Raw genomic sequence first — 16832 nt, 5'->3', positions numbered from 1 at the left:
CAACCCCAAATCCTCCCCTCGGAGCCAAAATCTGATTTGATTCGCAACCCCGGGACACCGGACACGCGGGCCCGATGTCTATTCCTCCATTCACAAAAACATCAAAGACGCCATTTTTGAGCTCGTCTGAAACATTGCTCCACTGGACGCTACCGTAGTCGAGCCGGGTGCGTAGATGGATTTCGTGGATGCGAACGGTTCGAGAGGAGGGAGTCAGTTTTTTTGATCGCTTAGCGGTACTGTGTGTTGAGAAACTTGTGGTTAGTCTTGTGTTTTTGCAGTGTGCATGTGTGGTGGTGGTGGTAGTTGTAGTGTCAAATTTGTCGATTGTCGATTGGATTTTCATGTCGGATAATGTGATTGTGTGTTCGAATGTGACCGGATAGGATTGTCGAGTGAGGAATTGAAACGAACCTTGGTGAAACCGATGTCGGTGGACTTCTCACGGAAGCACTGACGGCAGATGTTCATCTATATCCATATTAGCCACACAAGTCCATGTCATGTCACATATTGCAGTACGCAATATGCAGGGATCGGTTTCTCCTTACGCCGTACTTGCGGATCAGACCGGCGCGGTGGGAGCAGACACGGCTGAAGGCGCACATATATTAGCAAGCCCGTTCCTTATCAATTTTCGATTCCATCCAGAATTCCTCCAAGTTTCTTTCTCGGTGTCGACTGGATCGTTCATCGGGGGATTGTAGGGGAAACACACCATTCGCGGGAGCCCTTGCCGTACCTATAGAGAAATTCGGTTAGCTTGTCGTTCTTTTTCGATATAATGCGTATGTGCGCGGTGCAGTTTCGACTTACTTGCGGGGCCGGCTGTACCAAACGCTCTCGTGAGTCATCTTGAGGTTTTAAAGGCGGGACCTGGGAGTTGACGGGGTTGTTGACGGGACGAGGGTCGCTGGCGTTGGGCGTTAAGAACGGAGGAGTTAGGGTTGGAATTTGCGTTGTGTGCTGCCCCAATGGGGAATAGGGCACGGGCCAACTCGCTTGAGTTACGCTAGCTGTTTTTGGTGGATCATGTGACCAATGGGCGATCACCACATCTCGATGCCTCAGGCTGCCAGATCTTATACTTCAAATATTTTCAAGGTTAATCTCTTTAACGGGCTTTTCTTTTTGAAGGCTACTATTGTCAGATATTTTAACTTAATTTTGACATTTTTTTGGAGCTGTAAAATTACCAAGAAAACGTGGGATATTCTCGAAAATCCAATATACCAATTGTAGTGGCGGGAATTCATAAGCTTATGTACATAAAGCACTAGCCCTCTTCTTCCCCAGAGTCATGGAACACTTGGTCTAGCCTAGATATGAGAATTGAGGCAAAGCTATGTAAGATATTTTGGGGCATGTTAATTCAGTGATATATTTAGGATAATCAGGATAATCTCAGGAAAGCTCGTCGAAGAGTCCATATGCCGTTTGCATTTGCAAAGGCTCGTGCATGAACAGTGATTGAGAGAACCCACAAAGTGTTCTGTTCTTCTCAGTGTGATCTTCGTGCTCTTCGGGTGACTGAGAATATTGTCACTTGCTAAACTCGCGAAAACTCTTGAGAATCCCGAATCCTCGAGAAACACTGAAACATTGTGTGCCCTTTCTGCCACTCCCAACCTTGATGCAGCACCTGGCTGTCAGTTCTTCTTTATTTCAATCTTTCCCATCAATCCATCATTTACTTAAAGGCCTCCCAGCGACGATCATAGCTTTCGATCGGGTCAAATGGCCATGACCTCTCGACTCGCCGTATAATCATCCATCGTACTCGTGTCCACCAAGGTCCCCTCGGTACCGCTACAACCCTAATGTTCAAGGGACCTCCTCTAAGGTCCTTCACTCGCTTAGTTCAGAAAGACTTTTGTTGGGGGACATTATGGCCCAGGTCTAAAAATTATAGATAATACTGACATACGCGAAGGATATAAGTGGCCACCGAAATATGAAACTCATTCATTGCATTGAAATACTGTCTTGTGTCTTGTCTGTGCATAGGGGATTTAGTTCTTTGCTTTCTCGGCCCGGATACAACGGGCGCTGTAGAAAAGAAGATAAGCATCCTGGCGGAGGACATCTGCCACACCAACGACGGTGACCTTATTGTCATCCATCAATACCCACTATAAAGGGAATCATCAGTATGAACACAAACGCGATGTAATATGGTATAACAAACCTTGTCGTTCTCAATACGGGTATAGGCATAGTAATGCCCGGAGTCCATTGTTCCTTCGTGGACGATGACTGTGGACAGGTCGTACATGTAATTCGACATGTCAACAGGAAGGTTGTCCTTTCTAACCGTGTACGGTAGCATATTCACAGACAGAGGGAAGTCGATGTGACCATTCATTTTCTCGGAGGTGTTAGAGGTGTGTTCATAACGCTATACGAATATCAGCATGGAGTCTTATTTTCAATGCAGTCAGAAAATCGAACAAACCTTGAGTTGCATGCAAAGGATAACAGGGATTTTGCGGATCTGCAGGCGCTTCGAGGCCCGCTGGGGAGTGTTACCACACTTTTCGCAGTGGTAAGCGGCGTCGGCGTGGAGATCTTCAGCGGCAGTAAAGCTGTCCAGGCAGCCAAGGAGGGTTCCAGTAGTAGAAGAGGTAGAGCGACCGAGCTTGCGCTTCTTATGCTGAAGCTGGACATCAAGACTCAGATCAGCGATTGGGTCGTGGGTGTTGGTGGTTTGGCCGCATTTGTGGCACATGACGCTGCTGCGTAGTTCGCCGTAGAACATCTGGTGGAAGAAACAGTCGCATGGCTTTTCGTAGCTCTCGACATGTCCGGGGGTGGATGAGTGCAGTTCGTTCACAAGGAATTGGAAGTATTCGTGGGCATCTTGCTGACGGTAGCCAGCCATATCCTGGAAACTAGTTAGCCAGTTCCATTTTTCAACTCGGAGCCCGACATACCTTAGATTTTTGCCAGCCATGGTGAAGAAGCATGGCTGCGGAGACTGCGTCGTTTCTCTCGGCACTGTTGAATTCCATGAATACCTCAGCTGTCGCACAGGCAAGACAGTCCTTGATCGTGCATGTGTGGACATCATGACCACCTCCCAAGAAATAGGCAGTGAGGCTAGGGTCGTGCAGCAGAGCCTGCAAGATAGCAGCTTGGTAACACGTTTGACCCATGTTCCAAACACCACGAGCGCCGCGAATGGCGCATGGGTTCTTGTGAGCGTTATTCTTGACGTAGATCTCGGAGGCCGAGTCTTCGGCCCAAATGGATCGCCCATCTACCAGAGATTAGTGTCCACAAGTAAGATAATCTGGGATTGCCCGAGACTCACCAATGGCTTCAAACTTGCCAGAAGGACCACGAAGTCTGTCGAGGGTATGGTCATAGATGAAATCGACACACTTCTCACAAAAGACATAACGGGTTCGAGAATCAAGGTCTACTATTGAGTTAGTATGAAGCAGACCCAATCAGTCAAAAACCATTGACTTACAAAATACATGTCCGGTGGCCGCAGTATGCTCCGCTCTCTTGGAGCCTAGACATACTTCTGCGCAACTCAGACAGTGGTACTTGGGCTTCAGAGACTCCACAGTTCGGAGGCCAGTTGTTGGAGCAGCAACGGTGTCTGTCTTTGAGTGTGGAGCTAGCAATTTGTACTGTTTGCAGAATTGCTCTCTGAACTGGCCAGCAGTCTTCTCATCCTTGGAGAGAATAGCCGCAAGATGTACTAATGAGAGGTTAGCTGGATATAAATCAGTTACGGTAAATGCTACTTCTTACCACAGCCAAATGCTGCCTCAGAAAGAAGCTGGACAGAATCGAGGGTTGCCATGGTGAGCAACATAGGAATGGTTGGATGGGAGAGTAAAAGAGATAGGATGGAAGGGAGAAGGTTAGGCCTGATCAAAAGTAAAGAAGAGATATGTGAAAAGCACGTAGAAGTTCCAGACTTCTATCCACGTGGGAGTCAAGAAGAAGTTGCAAGAGAAAGAGAGTATTCAAGAGAGAGAGAGAAAGGCTGGTTATTAAGAGACCAGGTACAGCCTCAAGGACTCCCCATGAATAGGGCCAGCATTGCACTATTGGGATATCAATGATATTTTCCAGACAATAGAACAATAGTACTCACGATAGCAAGTGAATAGGGACGATAGCAGACGAACAGATGCAATACCAAGTGCGGATCTGATTCGATGTCACAAACCAAGTCCAGACAATATGAGCCTATCCAAACAATGAATATAAATATAAAAGTCTATTAACCAATGAATGGGGGGCCGAGGTTGATGATTTCAAGAGTAAGGGAGGTTTGCCATCGGGTGGTTTTTCTGGCCCCGACCGATTTACCGCCGGATAAGAGATCGGATGGCAGAAGGCAACCCTCCAAGGCTCTTCTTTTCTTTTTTTTTATTATAGAGATTTGATGTATTCTATTAACATATGTATTTAAGTATAGGGTTTTAATGTTGTACAACATCTTGGGTGACATGGTAGTTTCATTCAATCATTTCTAGAGCATAAAGGTACTATGTAGATGTGCCAAAAAGTGGAAAGTTATACATAAAGGTCCAACTCTTAGATACCAATAGTCAAACATGTATCATGAAGTGATCCATAATCAGACCATTGTAAGTGCTCAGATATTCAGCTCTTTATCTAGTTCCAATCCCTCTGCCCCGAGGCAGTGCACTGGGACGAGTGCCACGAGCACTGCCTCGTGTAGTATACCGGCTGCTTGCTGCACCACGAGCAGTGCCACGCGACGATGCTCGTGAGCCCCCGGTATACCTGGACGTCGGTCTGACGGAGGGAGTGGTGCTCGGATTCTCGACAAAAGTCGTATCCGTAGTCCTGTAGTGTAAGAACCCATTAGCTCAAGTGTCCTCCAGTAGGTATTTCTCGCATCCGTCTCTAGACTCACATAAAGGTCATCTCGCCATCATCAACCTGTCGTGTTGGTTCTGATTCCGATTCCGCCTCTGGATGGCTGTTAGCAAACCCGATTCACCGCGCCTAGGGAATTCCCACGGAGAGCTCTCGCCGTACCTTTATCTTCTTCATCTTGCTTGGCTTTATTGAACGAGTCTGAAATCGGTGCCTGCGTCGAACGTATCAGCAACTCTGTCGCGCGCTGTCACCACTGCCACAAATGTCGACAACGCGTCTGCGACCATACCTCTGGGAAATCCACACAGAATGCATTCATATTCAATCCATAGAGGAAGCTGGCAAAACTCTCGCTGAAGCGCGTCAGGCTCTCATGCATCAACTGCAGGTGCATGAAGTTGGCTTCGAGATCCGCCATTGAATCGGCCAGCTCAGCGAACTGCGGCTCCAAGGCGTTGAAGGCGGGTTGTGTGTATCCTGCATTTCCAATGGTATTTCCATATCCGTGGGCTTCCCGTATTGAAGAGCGCGAGCTGGGTCGCAGGGGGGTTGTGGGCCTGGATGAGGGTCTCGGGCGCGAGGTTGATCGAGGTGCGTCCATGTCTGTGATGTATTTAATGCGATTGGTATTGTTGGAGACAATGATTCAACGATAATAGGCGTTGTTATCGCTAAACAGTGGATTGTTGTCAGAGTGATGTTAAGTGGGTTACGGGATTTGTTGATCTCCCCGGAAGGATCTCTCTCACGCGACACTTTTATACTTCGACTTTGTGAGAATTAAATTGTTCTATGATAGATGGCCTTGAAGCAAATAGAAATCAATACTTTGAATTGTTTCATTCTAAATTAGTACAACTATTAACGACGATCTTCCCCCGCATCGTCATATCCTTGATTCCGCCATATATTTTCTTCCCTCTTCCTCCCGGGGCTAAGACCTAGTACTCAATCAAATCACCTCAATTATATTGCTTATGCGTGGAACACTCCTACGCCGTATCTATCCCTCGGCCAAGTTCCCTGTCGCCCGGTATTCATTTGCGCGACCATTCTCCACACACCCAGAACCAAAGCAGGCTTCATCTTTTTGGACCCTTACATTTACTCTCGCTATCGTTGGAGGAGGCGCCTGGCTCCAGGACAAATACTTCAATCCCAAAAATACATCCACTCCGCAGCCTCAGCTCCCTAAAAAGCCCTCCCTTGGAGTAATCGATACCCTCGCGACGATGCCCGCCGAACTCGCCCCCGGAACAGTCGGGAACCTTACCCCAGAGCAACAAATCAAGCTACAAGAATTCTGGGTCCTCGCACTCAAAGTCTTCGGCCTGACCCTCGAAGAACTCGAAGCCCCCCAATCCACCGCCACCAGCGATGCCGCAACACCCGCCCCAGCCCAGGATAAGAAGAAGACCAAGGGCCGGTGGGGGATTTGGGGCGGCGCCGACGACGCGAAAAGCGGTTCCGACAGTGTCGCTTCCGTCGTCGACGATGACAAGTACGGCCAGTCCAAGGAGTTCAAGCAGGCGCTGGAGGACATGAAGCCCGAGGAGATTCGGACAGCGTTCTGGAGCATGGTGAAGGGCGATAACCCGGACTCGCTTCTGTTGCGATTCCTACGGGCGCGCAAGTGGGATACCAAGAAGGCGCTTGTTATGTTGATTTCTACGATGCGCTGGCGACTGCTGGAAATGCATGTCGACGACGATATCATGTTCAACGGTGAGGCGTCGGCTCTGAAGCAGTCGCAGGGCTCTGATCCCAAGGAGAAGAAGCGGGGTGAGGACTTCCTCACGCAGATGCGTCTGGGTAAGAGTTTCCTGCACGGTGTTGATCGGGCTGGTCGGCCGATCTGTGTTGTTCGTGTGCGCTTGCACAAGGCTGGTGATCAGGATAATGAAGGGTTGGAGCGGTTTACTGTTTATACTATTGAGACTGCGCGTTTGTTGCTTGCGCCGCCCATTGAGACTGCAGTAAGTATTACGGTACGTGAGAATTTTGTTTCGGTAGCTGACTCTTGCAGACTATTGTCTTCGATATGACGGACTTTGGTATGGCCAACATGGTAAGCTTTTCATCTCAACGTCGTCCGCGCTTATACTGATATTTCCCAGGACTATGCCCCCGTGAAATTCATGATCAAGTGCTTCGAAGCCAACTACCCCGAATCCCTCGGAGCAGTGCTCATCCACAAGGCCCCTTGGCTATTCTCAAGTGCGTATCCCAACATTCCAAACGGAACATCACTTTCTAACTATAACTCAGGCATCTGGAGCGTGATCAAGGGCTGGCTCGACCCAGTTGTTGCAGCCAAGATTCACTTCACGAAGAACCGCAAGGATCTCGAAAACTTCATCCACCCGAGCCAAATCATGAAGGAGCTCGAAGGCGACGAAGACTGGGAATACAAATACGTCGAGGTGCCGGAGAACGAGAATCCCAGCATGGCCGACAAGGAAACACGGGATACTCTCATGGCCGAGCGCCAAAAGCTCGCCAAGGAGATCCAGGATACCACCATTGAGTGGATCCGCGCCAGCTTCAAGAAGGAGACTGACGCTGCCTCTGCTGCCGAGCAGAAGCGGAAGACCTTGATCGACCAGTTGCGTGCGCAATACTGGGTTCTTGACCCGTATGTTCGAGCCCGCTCGCTTTACGACAGACTCAATATTGTCCAGGGCGGCGGAAAGATCAACTTCTATCCTGGCTCGGAGAAGGAGGCAGAGAGCACGTCGGCATGAGCTACGCAGTACATGGGTTGGGTGGTGTATTTGATGTTGATTTATATGCTTATCTGCTAGATATTTAGAATCTCGGTTTTGCATGTTTGTAGTTAGCATACAGACTTGGTTCTTGTTAACTAGAGGATATATGAACATTGGGTTATACATTCAACCGAGCAGAGTAATCCCAACTGAATGCCTACTCCAGAGGTTCTAACAACTACCATCAGATTGACACTATAGTCCTTTCTGCGATAGAATAAAGTGTACGGCCTACAGCAAATGTTCCAAACCATAGAGCAAAGTATAGAAATAACTCGGCTTCCATTGTTCTTGAGTTCGTCATCACTGGGGCCAAAGGTATTTACATCTTCGACTGGATCTCCGCGTGGAGAGCCTTGAGCTTGTCCATATCGGTGGCCTGGGTAGGCCAGCCAATGCCCAGACCTTCCTTCTCGTTGGGCTTGGGGATCTATTGTATTGTGAGCACATGTTCCGAAGACAGTTCCTAGCGTGGAACTAAATATCTGAAAGATAGTAGAGCATACCATGTGGAAGTGGACCTATTAGAGAGGACTGGTTAGCACCGTGACAGTAATCAGAGAGATCCTCCAGGGCCTCGAAACTCACGTGGTCAACGACCTGGTGCGCAATGCGTCCATTGTTCTGCAGGATATTGAAATCCTCGGCGCCGGTGGCCTTGGCGATGTTCTTCGCGACGGGCTGCGTACAGCTTGGTTAGCTATGTCCCTACCAATCCACTTCAGGCTCTCTTAGGGACCTTGTGGAATTGTCCCCAAGGTTGCACCCGCAAGGTCCTTATGGGAATTCAATTGAATTCAATCAGAGATCGAAGACATTGACCCTTCCCTTCCTCTTCCTCGTCCTAGGTTGTTCTCTCGTCGACTTACCAGGATCTCAGTCAGGTCCTCGTCGGGAATATCGGTCAACTTGGCTCCGTGGAACTTAGGAATGACAAGCTATGTATTTTATCAGTTTGGCTGTGTTTGAAATATCGGCTTTTGATTGCTTTCTGAAGCTATCACCGCCGTCCCGGCAACGTCGCTGGCGCACCGCTACGAGGGGCACGCCGAATGCGGGGAAGAGGGCACCGGGAATCGTAAGAAAACGTACCGCATGACCACGGCTCAGGGGCTGAATATCGAGGAAAGCGAAGACCTTGTCGCTCTCAAAGAGCTTCAACGAAGGGATATCTCCTATAGAGCTCCCGAATGAGCATGTCAGTCAATCCGTATTTTGCTATGACATGTCGAATCACGACAGCCCTGGAGATGTGTATAGATAGAGTCATAAACAGTGGACATACCCTTGATGATCTTGCAGAAAATACAGGCAGCAGAAGACATTTTGTAACGTGATCAATTGTCTAGATAGATGATCTCTAATTGAAGCTCAAGCTGACCTTGGAATTCAAATCCAAATGGTACATTGTCCGCCGAACACGTTACATATCCGCCGAACGCTAAGAAAAAAACGCCGATACTCAACATCTACACCTAGAATCTCCCATCGAATTTATATTATAAGGAATTGTTCAATTTTACCTCGATACTCAGCATTAGAATCACATCTCTCCCATAGATACATTCCCTCCTTCCCTACCCCCACTTACCTCATGTCAAGTACTACCTTGACCGCCCGCTACAGACCGCCCGCTACAGACCGCCTGTTATTGACCGCCTTATAAGTCCTTGGCCTTTAAAATAAAATGAAATTGGCAGGTTTCGAACACCGACCGTTTCGTGCCTAGGCCCAGTACCAAATGTAGCTGTGATGGGTATTATAAGGTATAAAAACGAAACACACCCGAGGAGTGGGACAGATTAGTGCAGAACCCATTTCTTGCCTTTTACCAGAGATGGCCGTGATTTGCCCACAAAACTCCTCTTATAAATCTTTGGAACTACAATGACACAGCTGTCATATATTTTTGCTTTTTTATTAAATTAATCTATCTGTATCATATTGTTAATACATCTATCGATTTATAACATTTTGGGGAAATTTGGTGTGCGTATGGAGTAAGTAGGGTTGATATATATTTTGTTCAGATATATTGCTGTCAACGCCTACTACGTCTAAGTACTGTGTTTACACAGAGTTAGAGGAAATATGTAATACTACTATGTACAACTTCGTTTGGCAAGTAACGGGAATGATGCGCTTGCTCACCAGGACAATGTTAGTCTACAAGTGATGAGTGGCTAGGTGGGTATTCTCATATTCCGTGTTAAGTGAAGCTTGTTCAGCTTGATATACCCTAAATTGGGCTACTAGACAAAAAGATAACTCCCTACCCCATAAACACATACATTCTTTTGCTAGAGTCTGTTGCTAGAGGCCTATACTACATTTAATATGCTTTATATGCAGCAGGTAGCTGGTGGCATGTATACGTGCACTCTAGAATGGTAAATGAACTGACGAACATAAGTAACAATCCATGGATGACCAGCAGAAACCATAAAGTCAGCCTAAATATCCAAAGGATATAATTTAATTGCGTATAGAAGAACATAAAGCAGTGATACTTATAGACATGAATCAATCCCGAGGAACATCCAATCACAGTCCAGGTGTTGTCAGATCAAAACGGATACTTTATCCTAACAGAGGTTGTAGGATATACTGGCCCATGTATTTTGGTTAATTTACTAACTCCAAGTCAGAAAAATAACCAGAAGTCACCATATCAATCGAGTTGAAGCAATAAAGGAGAAAGATGAGAAAGTGAATAGTCAAAGTGATGGTCCGTACTACCGAATTAGGACTAGCGTAATAGTCACGTGCGGTTCTTCCGACTTGACTGCGAAAGACACTCGCACATCACCACGCCCTTCTTGGCAACACTCCGCTCCAATAAGCTGGTCTCGAGAGATATACCCAGCCAGAGACCATGCAGAAGTCTCGCACTATCAACACTGCCCTGGGTGCCCGCCCTTTGGTCCCAGTCCCGCGGGTGCAGCTTCAATTCCAGCGCAACCTTCAGGATGTCCGCATCACCCGGACTGGCAAGCCCCTCTTGAAGGTCCAAGGTGGCCGGTAAGCGATCAATTATGCTGTGACTAGGTCTATTGTTCTTGCTTGCTGACGCGCTCTTATAGTTCTTCCATTGGAGGTAGCTAAGCCTTTCCATCCTGATACCATGCTCCGGTCCTGTACTCACACAATTATAGGTCACACCGCGACCGTCTTTGGTGCCACTGGATTCCTCGGTCGTTACATTGTCAACAAGCTTGGTAGGTTCAGGGTCTGTTGCACTTGCAATTGGGTCATAAACTAATGGCCCACAGCTCGCCAGGGTTGCACCGTTGTCATTCCCTACCGTGAGGAGATGACCAAGAGACATTTGAAGGTCACTGGTGATCTTGGACGAGTTGTCTTCATGGTATGGAGTCTTTCTACTGTATAATTTGTTTGAATTGGGGAAGGTATCTGACTCCCTGTATAGGAATACGACCTGCGCAACACCCAGTCCATTGAGGAGAGCGTTCGTCACTCCGATGTTGTCTACAACCTTGTCGGTCGCCAATATCCCACCAAGTGAGTTACAGTGTGTGGTATATATGAATATGTGGTTTCTGACGACCCCAGGAACTTCTCCTACGAGGATGTCCACGTCGACGGTGTCGAGCGTATTGCCGATGCTGTTGCCAAGTACGATGTCGACCGCTTCATCCACGTTTCTTCCTACAACGCTAGCCGTGACTCGCCTTCCGAGTACTTCGCTACCAAGGTCAGCATATCTATCAGAATTATACAAGAATGAGAGTGCTGATGATACATAGGGATGGGGTGAGGAGATCGTCCGCAAGATCTACCCCGAAACCACAATTGTGCGACCTGCACCCATGTTCGGTTTCGAGGACAACCTGCTTCACAAGCTGGCCAAGATGGGCAACATTTTCACTGCCAACCACATGCAGGAGCGCTACTGGCCCGTTCACGTAAGTTGTTTGCCCGGGGTGGACAAGGTGCATTGAACTAACCCAGTCTAGGCCATTGATGTCGGTACCGCTCTGGAGCGCATGCTGCACGATGACAGCACCGCCGGCCAAACCTTCGAGTTGTACGGCCCCAAGAACTACTCTACCGCCGAGATCGCCGAGTTGGTCGACCGTGAAATCATCAAGAAGCGCCGTCACATCAACGTCCCCAAGGCCGTCCTCAAGCCCTTCGCCCACTACGTCAACAAGCTTCTGTGGTGGCACACCTTGTCCGCCGACGAGGTGGAGCGCGAGTTTATCGACCAGGTGATCGACCCAACAGCCAAGACCTTCAAGGACTTGGGCATGGACGAGACTGCCGATCTTGCCAACTTGACCTTCCACTACCTGCAGGGCTACCGTAGTGCCTCTTACTACGATCTGCCTCCCTCCACGGAGCGCGAGCGCCAGGAGGACAAGCGATACCTGCACGTGCTGGACGATCAGTAGTTTGTGTTTTTAATGTGTAAATAAGCCTTCCTAGACTCAAATTCGATTTCCTTGTGTTGGATGAATAGTGTGTATACAGTATAAAGCAGTAGAGATACCAATAAACTACAGTATATAAAACCAATCACATGTCTAGAAAGGTCCAATATAAAAAACCCAATTCCCCAGAACTCCCCGCACTCGATAAATCCCACCTATCTTTACCTCCCCTCACCAACACCCTTACCTTCACCACTCCAATCCAACCTCCTAAAATGCCTCCAACACCTATCCTCCTCCTCAAAACAAAATCCTCCCCCCAAGATGGCTACGAAGACTTCTTCTCCGCAAAGAACTATAACCCCACCTTCATCCCCGTCCTAGAACATCGCTTCCTAAAGAACAACCTCACCCAAGTCCGCGACCTATTCCACAAAAATGCATTCAACAATACCCAAACCCCCAGAAAATACGGCGGCCTAATCTTCACCAGCCAGCGCGCAGTTGAGGGCTTCGCGCAAATGATCGAAGACGAAAAAGACGGTATATACAACCTACCCCAAACTCCAACCTACCAATTATCAACCAGCCACTAATCGTCAATCAGTAACCTTCGATATCCAATCAACCCCACCTCTACTCCTCTACACCGTCGGCCCAGCCACAGCCCGCACCCTCACAACCCTCCGCGACAAACACCTCCCCTCGGCAACAATCCACGGCGCAGACACAGGAACAGGTGAAAACCTCGCCCATCTCATCCTCCAACACTATGATTCCCTCTACCCAGCAAACAAACCCTCGCTGCTGTTTCTTGTTGGTGAAGTGCGGAGGGATATCATTCCGAAAACACTAATGGATGAACGATTGCCGGTTGAGAAGAGGGTTGGTGTTGAGGAGCTTGTTGTGTATGAGACTGGGGTTATGGGGTCTTTTGAGGGTGATTTTGAGAATGTGGTGCGTGGGTTGGAGGGCGATGTTTGGGTTGTTGTTTTTTCGCCGACGGGGTGTGAGGCTATGTTAAGGGTTCTGGGGTTGGGGCCTTTTGCTGGAACTGGAACTGGAGCTGGAACTGGGAAGAGGGTGTTTGTTGCTACCATTGGGCCTACAACAAGGGATCATCTGCGGGAGAAGTTCGGGTTTGAGGCGCATGTTTGTGCGCCGAGGCCTAGTCCTGAAGGTGTGCTTGAGGGTATTGAGGCGTTTATGCGTGGGGGTTGAGGTTGTGTAAATACTTTGTTTGGATTGGGTGTATATAACTAGATGTAGAGCTGGAACTTATGTATATAAAATTGGGATTAGCTAGTAGAGGTGCAGATATTACGGTGAATTAGCTGTTTTACTTGAACACTCATCACATTTCGAGTTGCCTTGCTATCTCTAACATGTATCAAATCACGCTGTCAAGTCAAAGTGCGTGCAGAATAGAATCCATCATCCTCCTAGCCAACCTAATATCATTTGAAATAGTCGAGTCAGATTTACCGCATGATTTCCTCGTAGATCAAAACTAGGAAAGGTTAGTAACTACACGAAGAGAAGAGAAGATCCATATCCAAAGGACATTATGGGAAAACTCACGCTTCAGCTGCTCCTTACTCAGAGCATCCTTGTTCTTGTCGAAATCGAAGAATCCCTCAGGAATGGGGGGTGCAGTGGGCTCATCTTCGGGATCATGATACGGCTCGAGGTAGGGGTGTTTCAAGGCTTCCTCGACGGTGATACGCTTAGCCGGGTTGAAAGCAAGCAGTCTCTCAAGCAGATCCAGAGCGGTGTCATTGCTCTTGGGGAAGAGTGCACGGAAGGGAATCTTCTTCTTAAAGGGGAGGGAGCGGATGTATTCGCGGGCACGTCGGGATTTGATGCCGTAGTAATCTTCCATCGTGGGTGTGCCGAGGACGTCCAGGATGAGGGTCAGCTGGTGGTGATCTAGGTGTGTATATTAGTTATGGCTGTTACTAGAGGGTGAAGTGGAATCGTACAATCCTTGCCAGGGAAGAGAGGTTTTCCACTCAACATCTCAGCCAATATGCAACCGACACTCCACACGTCAATAGCCTTGGTGTATTCCTTGAAGGTCAACATGATCTCCGGTGCACGGTACCAACGTGTGGCCACATATTCTGTCATGAATCCGGAGTTGTCGTCGGTGGAGGCGGCCGAACGAGCCAGACCAAAGTCGCAGACTTTCAGGTCACAGTTGGCATTGAGCAGAAGATTCGAGGGCTTCAAGTCTCTGTGGAGGACGTTGGCTGAGTGCATTGCCTTAAGCGCACGCAGGGTCTGGTAGATAAAGTATTGACAGTGGTCATCTGAGAGGTCTTGTGTGCGGATAACTCGATGCATATCCGTTTCCATCAGCTCCTGCATGTTATTAGTAACCGTGCATATCGCATACATGCGCATCCTGTCAGATGGCAAGGTTCGACGTACCTGAATCAGATAAACTTCATTGAATCCCTCGTAGTTACGGGGCCGCTGGATATCCAGGATGGAGATAATGTTTTCGTGGTTAAAGTATCTCAGCAACTTCATCTCACGCAGTGTACGCAGACAGAACATGGAATGATCGAATGGGGTGATCTTCTTGATGGCAACCTTTTGGCCAGAGGGTTTATGGATGGCGGAGCTGCATGGTGTTAGAGAAGCCCTGGGAACAGTCCCAGACTACTTACCAGACGACGCCATAGGCGCCTTCGCCGATAACATCTTGGATTTCATATTGATCGGAAACATTGAAAGAGATCTTCCGGGATCCTCCCGCGGGAGGGTTTGGCTGACCCATAACGATAACGGTTTCTTTGATTCCGTCGGTAGGCTGAGCTTTTGGGTGATTGTCAGCTTTCAACATCCTTGGGATCCAGTGGAAAATAGGCCGAACGCAATCCATGGGGAACGGGAACCGGGGATTTAAAAACGATAGACGGGAAACAGCGCACTATCTGGCGATTCTCGGTCCAGGGAACGCAAGACAATAACACACGGAGTCAATTGCTCAAAGGGTTCAAGCAACTCGTTTGCAAGTACTAACGCGAGGGAACAAACGCAACGAAAACGCAGAGAAACCGGGAAATAAAGCTTACTTTCGTTCGCGCTGCAATCGAATTGGTGTTTCGAGAACGTATTCAAACTCTCAAATGGATTGGGTTTTGAAGAAGACCGGCGAGATCTTAGGGAATGAAAGGCGAAGCGTAGAAAAGGTAGAGGGGGACTTGGTCGTACGAAGCTCCAGGTGGGGAAGAAGATGTGACAGGTACAGCGTCCAGACCCAAAAGACCCGGGTGGGGTGCGAAGTTCACAGGTTTGAGGTATTAAGCCGTCAATGTATCAATCTCGGGGCCTAAGAAGGTGGGATGTTAGTGGAATTGATGGTGATGCTGGGCCGCAGAGGATAAGCCAAGATGCCCCGAAGCGGGGTTATCTTCTGCGGGATCACAGCGGGGGCTAGTCAACTCACCTTTCACCTTTTTCTCTTCCAAAGGAAGCAAAGCAGAAAGGAGAGAGAAGATGAATATGGAGAAACGGGCCGTAGGGGAGATGGTGGGGCAGAGAGCTTTGAAGCGGCTCCGACAATTTGGTGGGTGAAACGAAGTCAAAGTCAGAAATGGAAATTGGCGTCAATTAAGAGAGAGAAAAAAAAATGGGGAGAAACTAGTGATCGACGATCCTAGTGAGAGAGAGAGAGGTAGAGAAAGTAAAGAGAAAGAGGAAGAGGTTTGTTGTTTTTCCCCTTTGGTTTGATGGACGTGGAACCTTGGATCACAAAGTATCTCCACAACTACATTCATGGTACTTAATTTTAACTGGAGTTATCCATATATTAATCAAGTATTCTTAATGTACACATATTGATCTCCGCCACAGCGCCAAAGTCTCTCACATGTCGCGCTCGATGGACGGCGCTACTGCACCTGGCGAAACTTGTCACAATCATCTTTCCCGCTCCACCGTATAGGGAGGTGCTAGTTTCATCCTGATTGGAGAACCCACCACTTGTAGTTTCACTAGTCTCAAGGGGTATCCCGTTAATTGGATCTGAGGCGACTAAATATTTGTTATACGGGTCTATATATACTGGATTTCAGGCGGATTTCCCCATCGGGGTGCCGCTTTATGAGGGTGTTCAGGGAATATCTCACAGCACAAGGTGATTACTCAGTGACTGGGCACTCCAGGGCTCCAGGGCTTAACTGTACTTAAGTAGTCAGATGAATGGATCACTTCCTGGCTTACGCCCTCCCGTTCGAGCCATGGGGATGTATCATCTTATCTATCCAACTCCGATATCAAGAATCTCCGCCCCCCATGTGTACAATATAAGAACGCGTCGATTCTACGCATCGACCGCGCTTTCTTATCTGTCAACCCACTAATGTCGAAGTCTTTCGCTGTAAAGCAGGCCACAACAGATGCCGCCATAGTGTAACTGAGATTATATGGGATGAGGCGCGCCTAGCTAGGGGCCGGATTCAAAGAATCTGCCGAGGGAAATGAAAATTTCTCTGACAAAGATGAAGCTGGAAACACTAGAGAGTGGGCCCAGGGATACGGCTCGTACCCCCAGGAGCAGATTCTTGAGCGACACGAACTCGAAATATATATCCGAAGTGGTTCAAACATGCATACGAGGAAAACCTCGACGTCCTGAAAGAACGTAGGGGTCGAGACGTGAACCGTCCCGATCATATCGCGCGCCGAGAGCAAGTTCTCACACAACCTGCGCCGAGAAAGCGCTGGAAGTATTACCAGCACTTGTTGGGCCAGCAAAAGGATGTGCTGGCCGATAATAGTGACGTGC

The 16832-nt window shown here is 48.3% G+C and overlaps 7 protein-coding genes across 7 annotated transcripts; 3 read left to right on the top strand and 4 right to left on the bottom strand.

Moving 5' to 3' along the window:
• Positions 1–2012: 2012 nt before the first annotated feature.
• PGRI_002710 (uncharacterized protein) lies at positions 2013–3817 on the bottom strand (the record flags this gene model as incomplete). The annotated part of the gene is made up of 7 exons (XM_040787984.1): positions 2013–2132; positions 2189–2398; positions 2456–2884; positions 2934–3259; positions 3314–3421; positions 3476–3712; positions 3766–3817. The coding sequence occupies 7 exons, from the start codon at positions 3815–3817 to the stop codon at positions 2013–2015; spliced, it is 1482 nt and encodes a 493-aa protein (XP_040651756.1).
• Positions 3818–4641: 824 nt separating this feature from the next.
• Positions 4642–5473, bottom strand: PGRI_002700 (DASH complex subunit DAM1; the record flags this gene model as incomplete). The annotated part of the gene is made up of 5 exons (XM_040787983.1): positions 4642–4723; positions 4774–4836; positions 4907–4964; positions 5032–5083; positions 5162–5473. The coding sequence occupies 5 exons, from the start codon at positions 5471–5473 to the stop codon at positions 4642–4644; spliced, it is 567 nt and encodes a 188-aa protein (XP_040651755.1).
• A 376-nt stretch (positions 5474–5849) lies between these two features.
• PGRI_002690 (CRAL-TRIO domain-containing protein) lies at positions 5850–7616 on the top strand (the record flags this gene model as incomplete). The annotated part of the gene is made up of 4 exons (XM_040787982.1): positions 5850–6848; positions 6899–6940; positions 6990–7089; positions 7141–7616. The coding sequence occupies 4 exons, from the start codon at positions 5850–5852 to the stop codon at positions 7614–7616; spliced, it is 1617 nt and encodes a 538-aa protein (XP_040651754.1).
• Positions 7617–7962: 346 nt separating this feature from the next.
• Positions 7963–8965, bottom strand: PGRI_002680 (HIT family protein; the record flags this gene model as incomplete). The annotated part of the gene is made up of 6 exons (XM_040787981.1): positions 7963–8070; positions 8147–8161; positions 8229–8321; positions 8510–8578; positions 8673–8815; positions 8926–8965. 6 exons carry the CDS (start codon positions 8963–8965, stop codon positions 7963–7965), a joined length of 468 nt encoding a protein of 155 aa, XP_040651753.1.
• A 1550-nt stretch (positions 8966–10515) lies between these two features.
• PGRI_002670 (complex I NDUFA9 subunit family protein) lies at positions 10516–12055 on the top strand (the record flags this gene model as incomplete). The annotated part of the gene is made up of 8 exons (XM_040787980.1): positions 10516–10661; positions 10724–10737; positions 10796–10858; positions 10913–11007; positions 11071–11162; positions 11214–11355; positions 11408–11566; positions 11618–12055. 8 exons carry the CDS (start codon positions 10516–10518, stop codon positions 12053–12055), a joined length of 1149 nt encoding a protein of 382 aa, XP_040651752.1.
• A 254-nt stretch (positions 12056–12309) lies between these two features.
• On the top strand, positions 12310–13255 carry PGRI_002660 (uroporphyrinogen-III synthase HEM4; the record flags this gene model as incomplete). The annotated part of the gene is made up of 2 exons (XM_040787979.1): positions 12310–12577; positions 12642–13255. The coding sequence occupies 2 exons, from the start codon at positions 12310–12312 to the stop codon at positions 13253–13255; spliced, it is 882 nt and encodes a 293-aa protein (XP_040651751.1).
• Positions 13256–13515: 260 nt separating this feature from the next.
• On the bottom strand, positions 13516–14885 carry PGRI_002650 (mitogen-activated protein kinase; the record flags this gene model as incomplete). The annotated part of the gene is made up of 5 exons (XM_040787978.1): positions 13516–13544; positions 13616–13963; positions 14017–14398; positions 14468–14663; positions 14710–14885. The coding sequence occupies 5 exons, from the start codon at positions 14883–14885 to the stop codon at positions 13516–13518; spliced, it is 1131 nt and encodes a 376-aa protein (XP_040651750.1).
• Positions 14886–16832: the final 1947 nt, after the last annotated feature.

Source organism: Penicillium griseofulvum, assembly GCF_001561935.1.
Source record: "Penicillium griseofulvum strain PG3 chromosome Unknown contig_79, whole genome shotgun sequence".
Taxonomy (NCBI): domain Eukaryota; kingdom Fungi; phylum Ascomycota; class Eurotiomycetes; order Eurotiales; family Aspergillaceae; genus Penicillium; species Penicillium griseofulvum.
The sequence above is the reverse complement of the archived record's forward strand: the minus strand, read 5'-3'. Positions and strand labels throughout refer to the sequence as shown.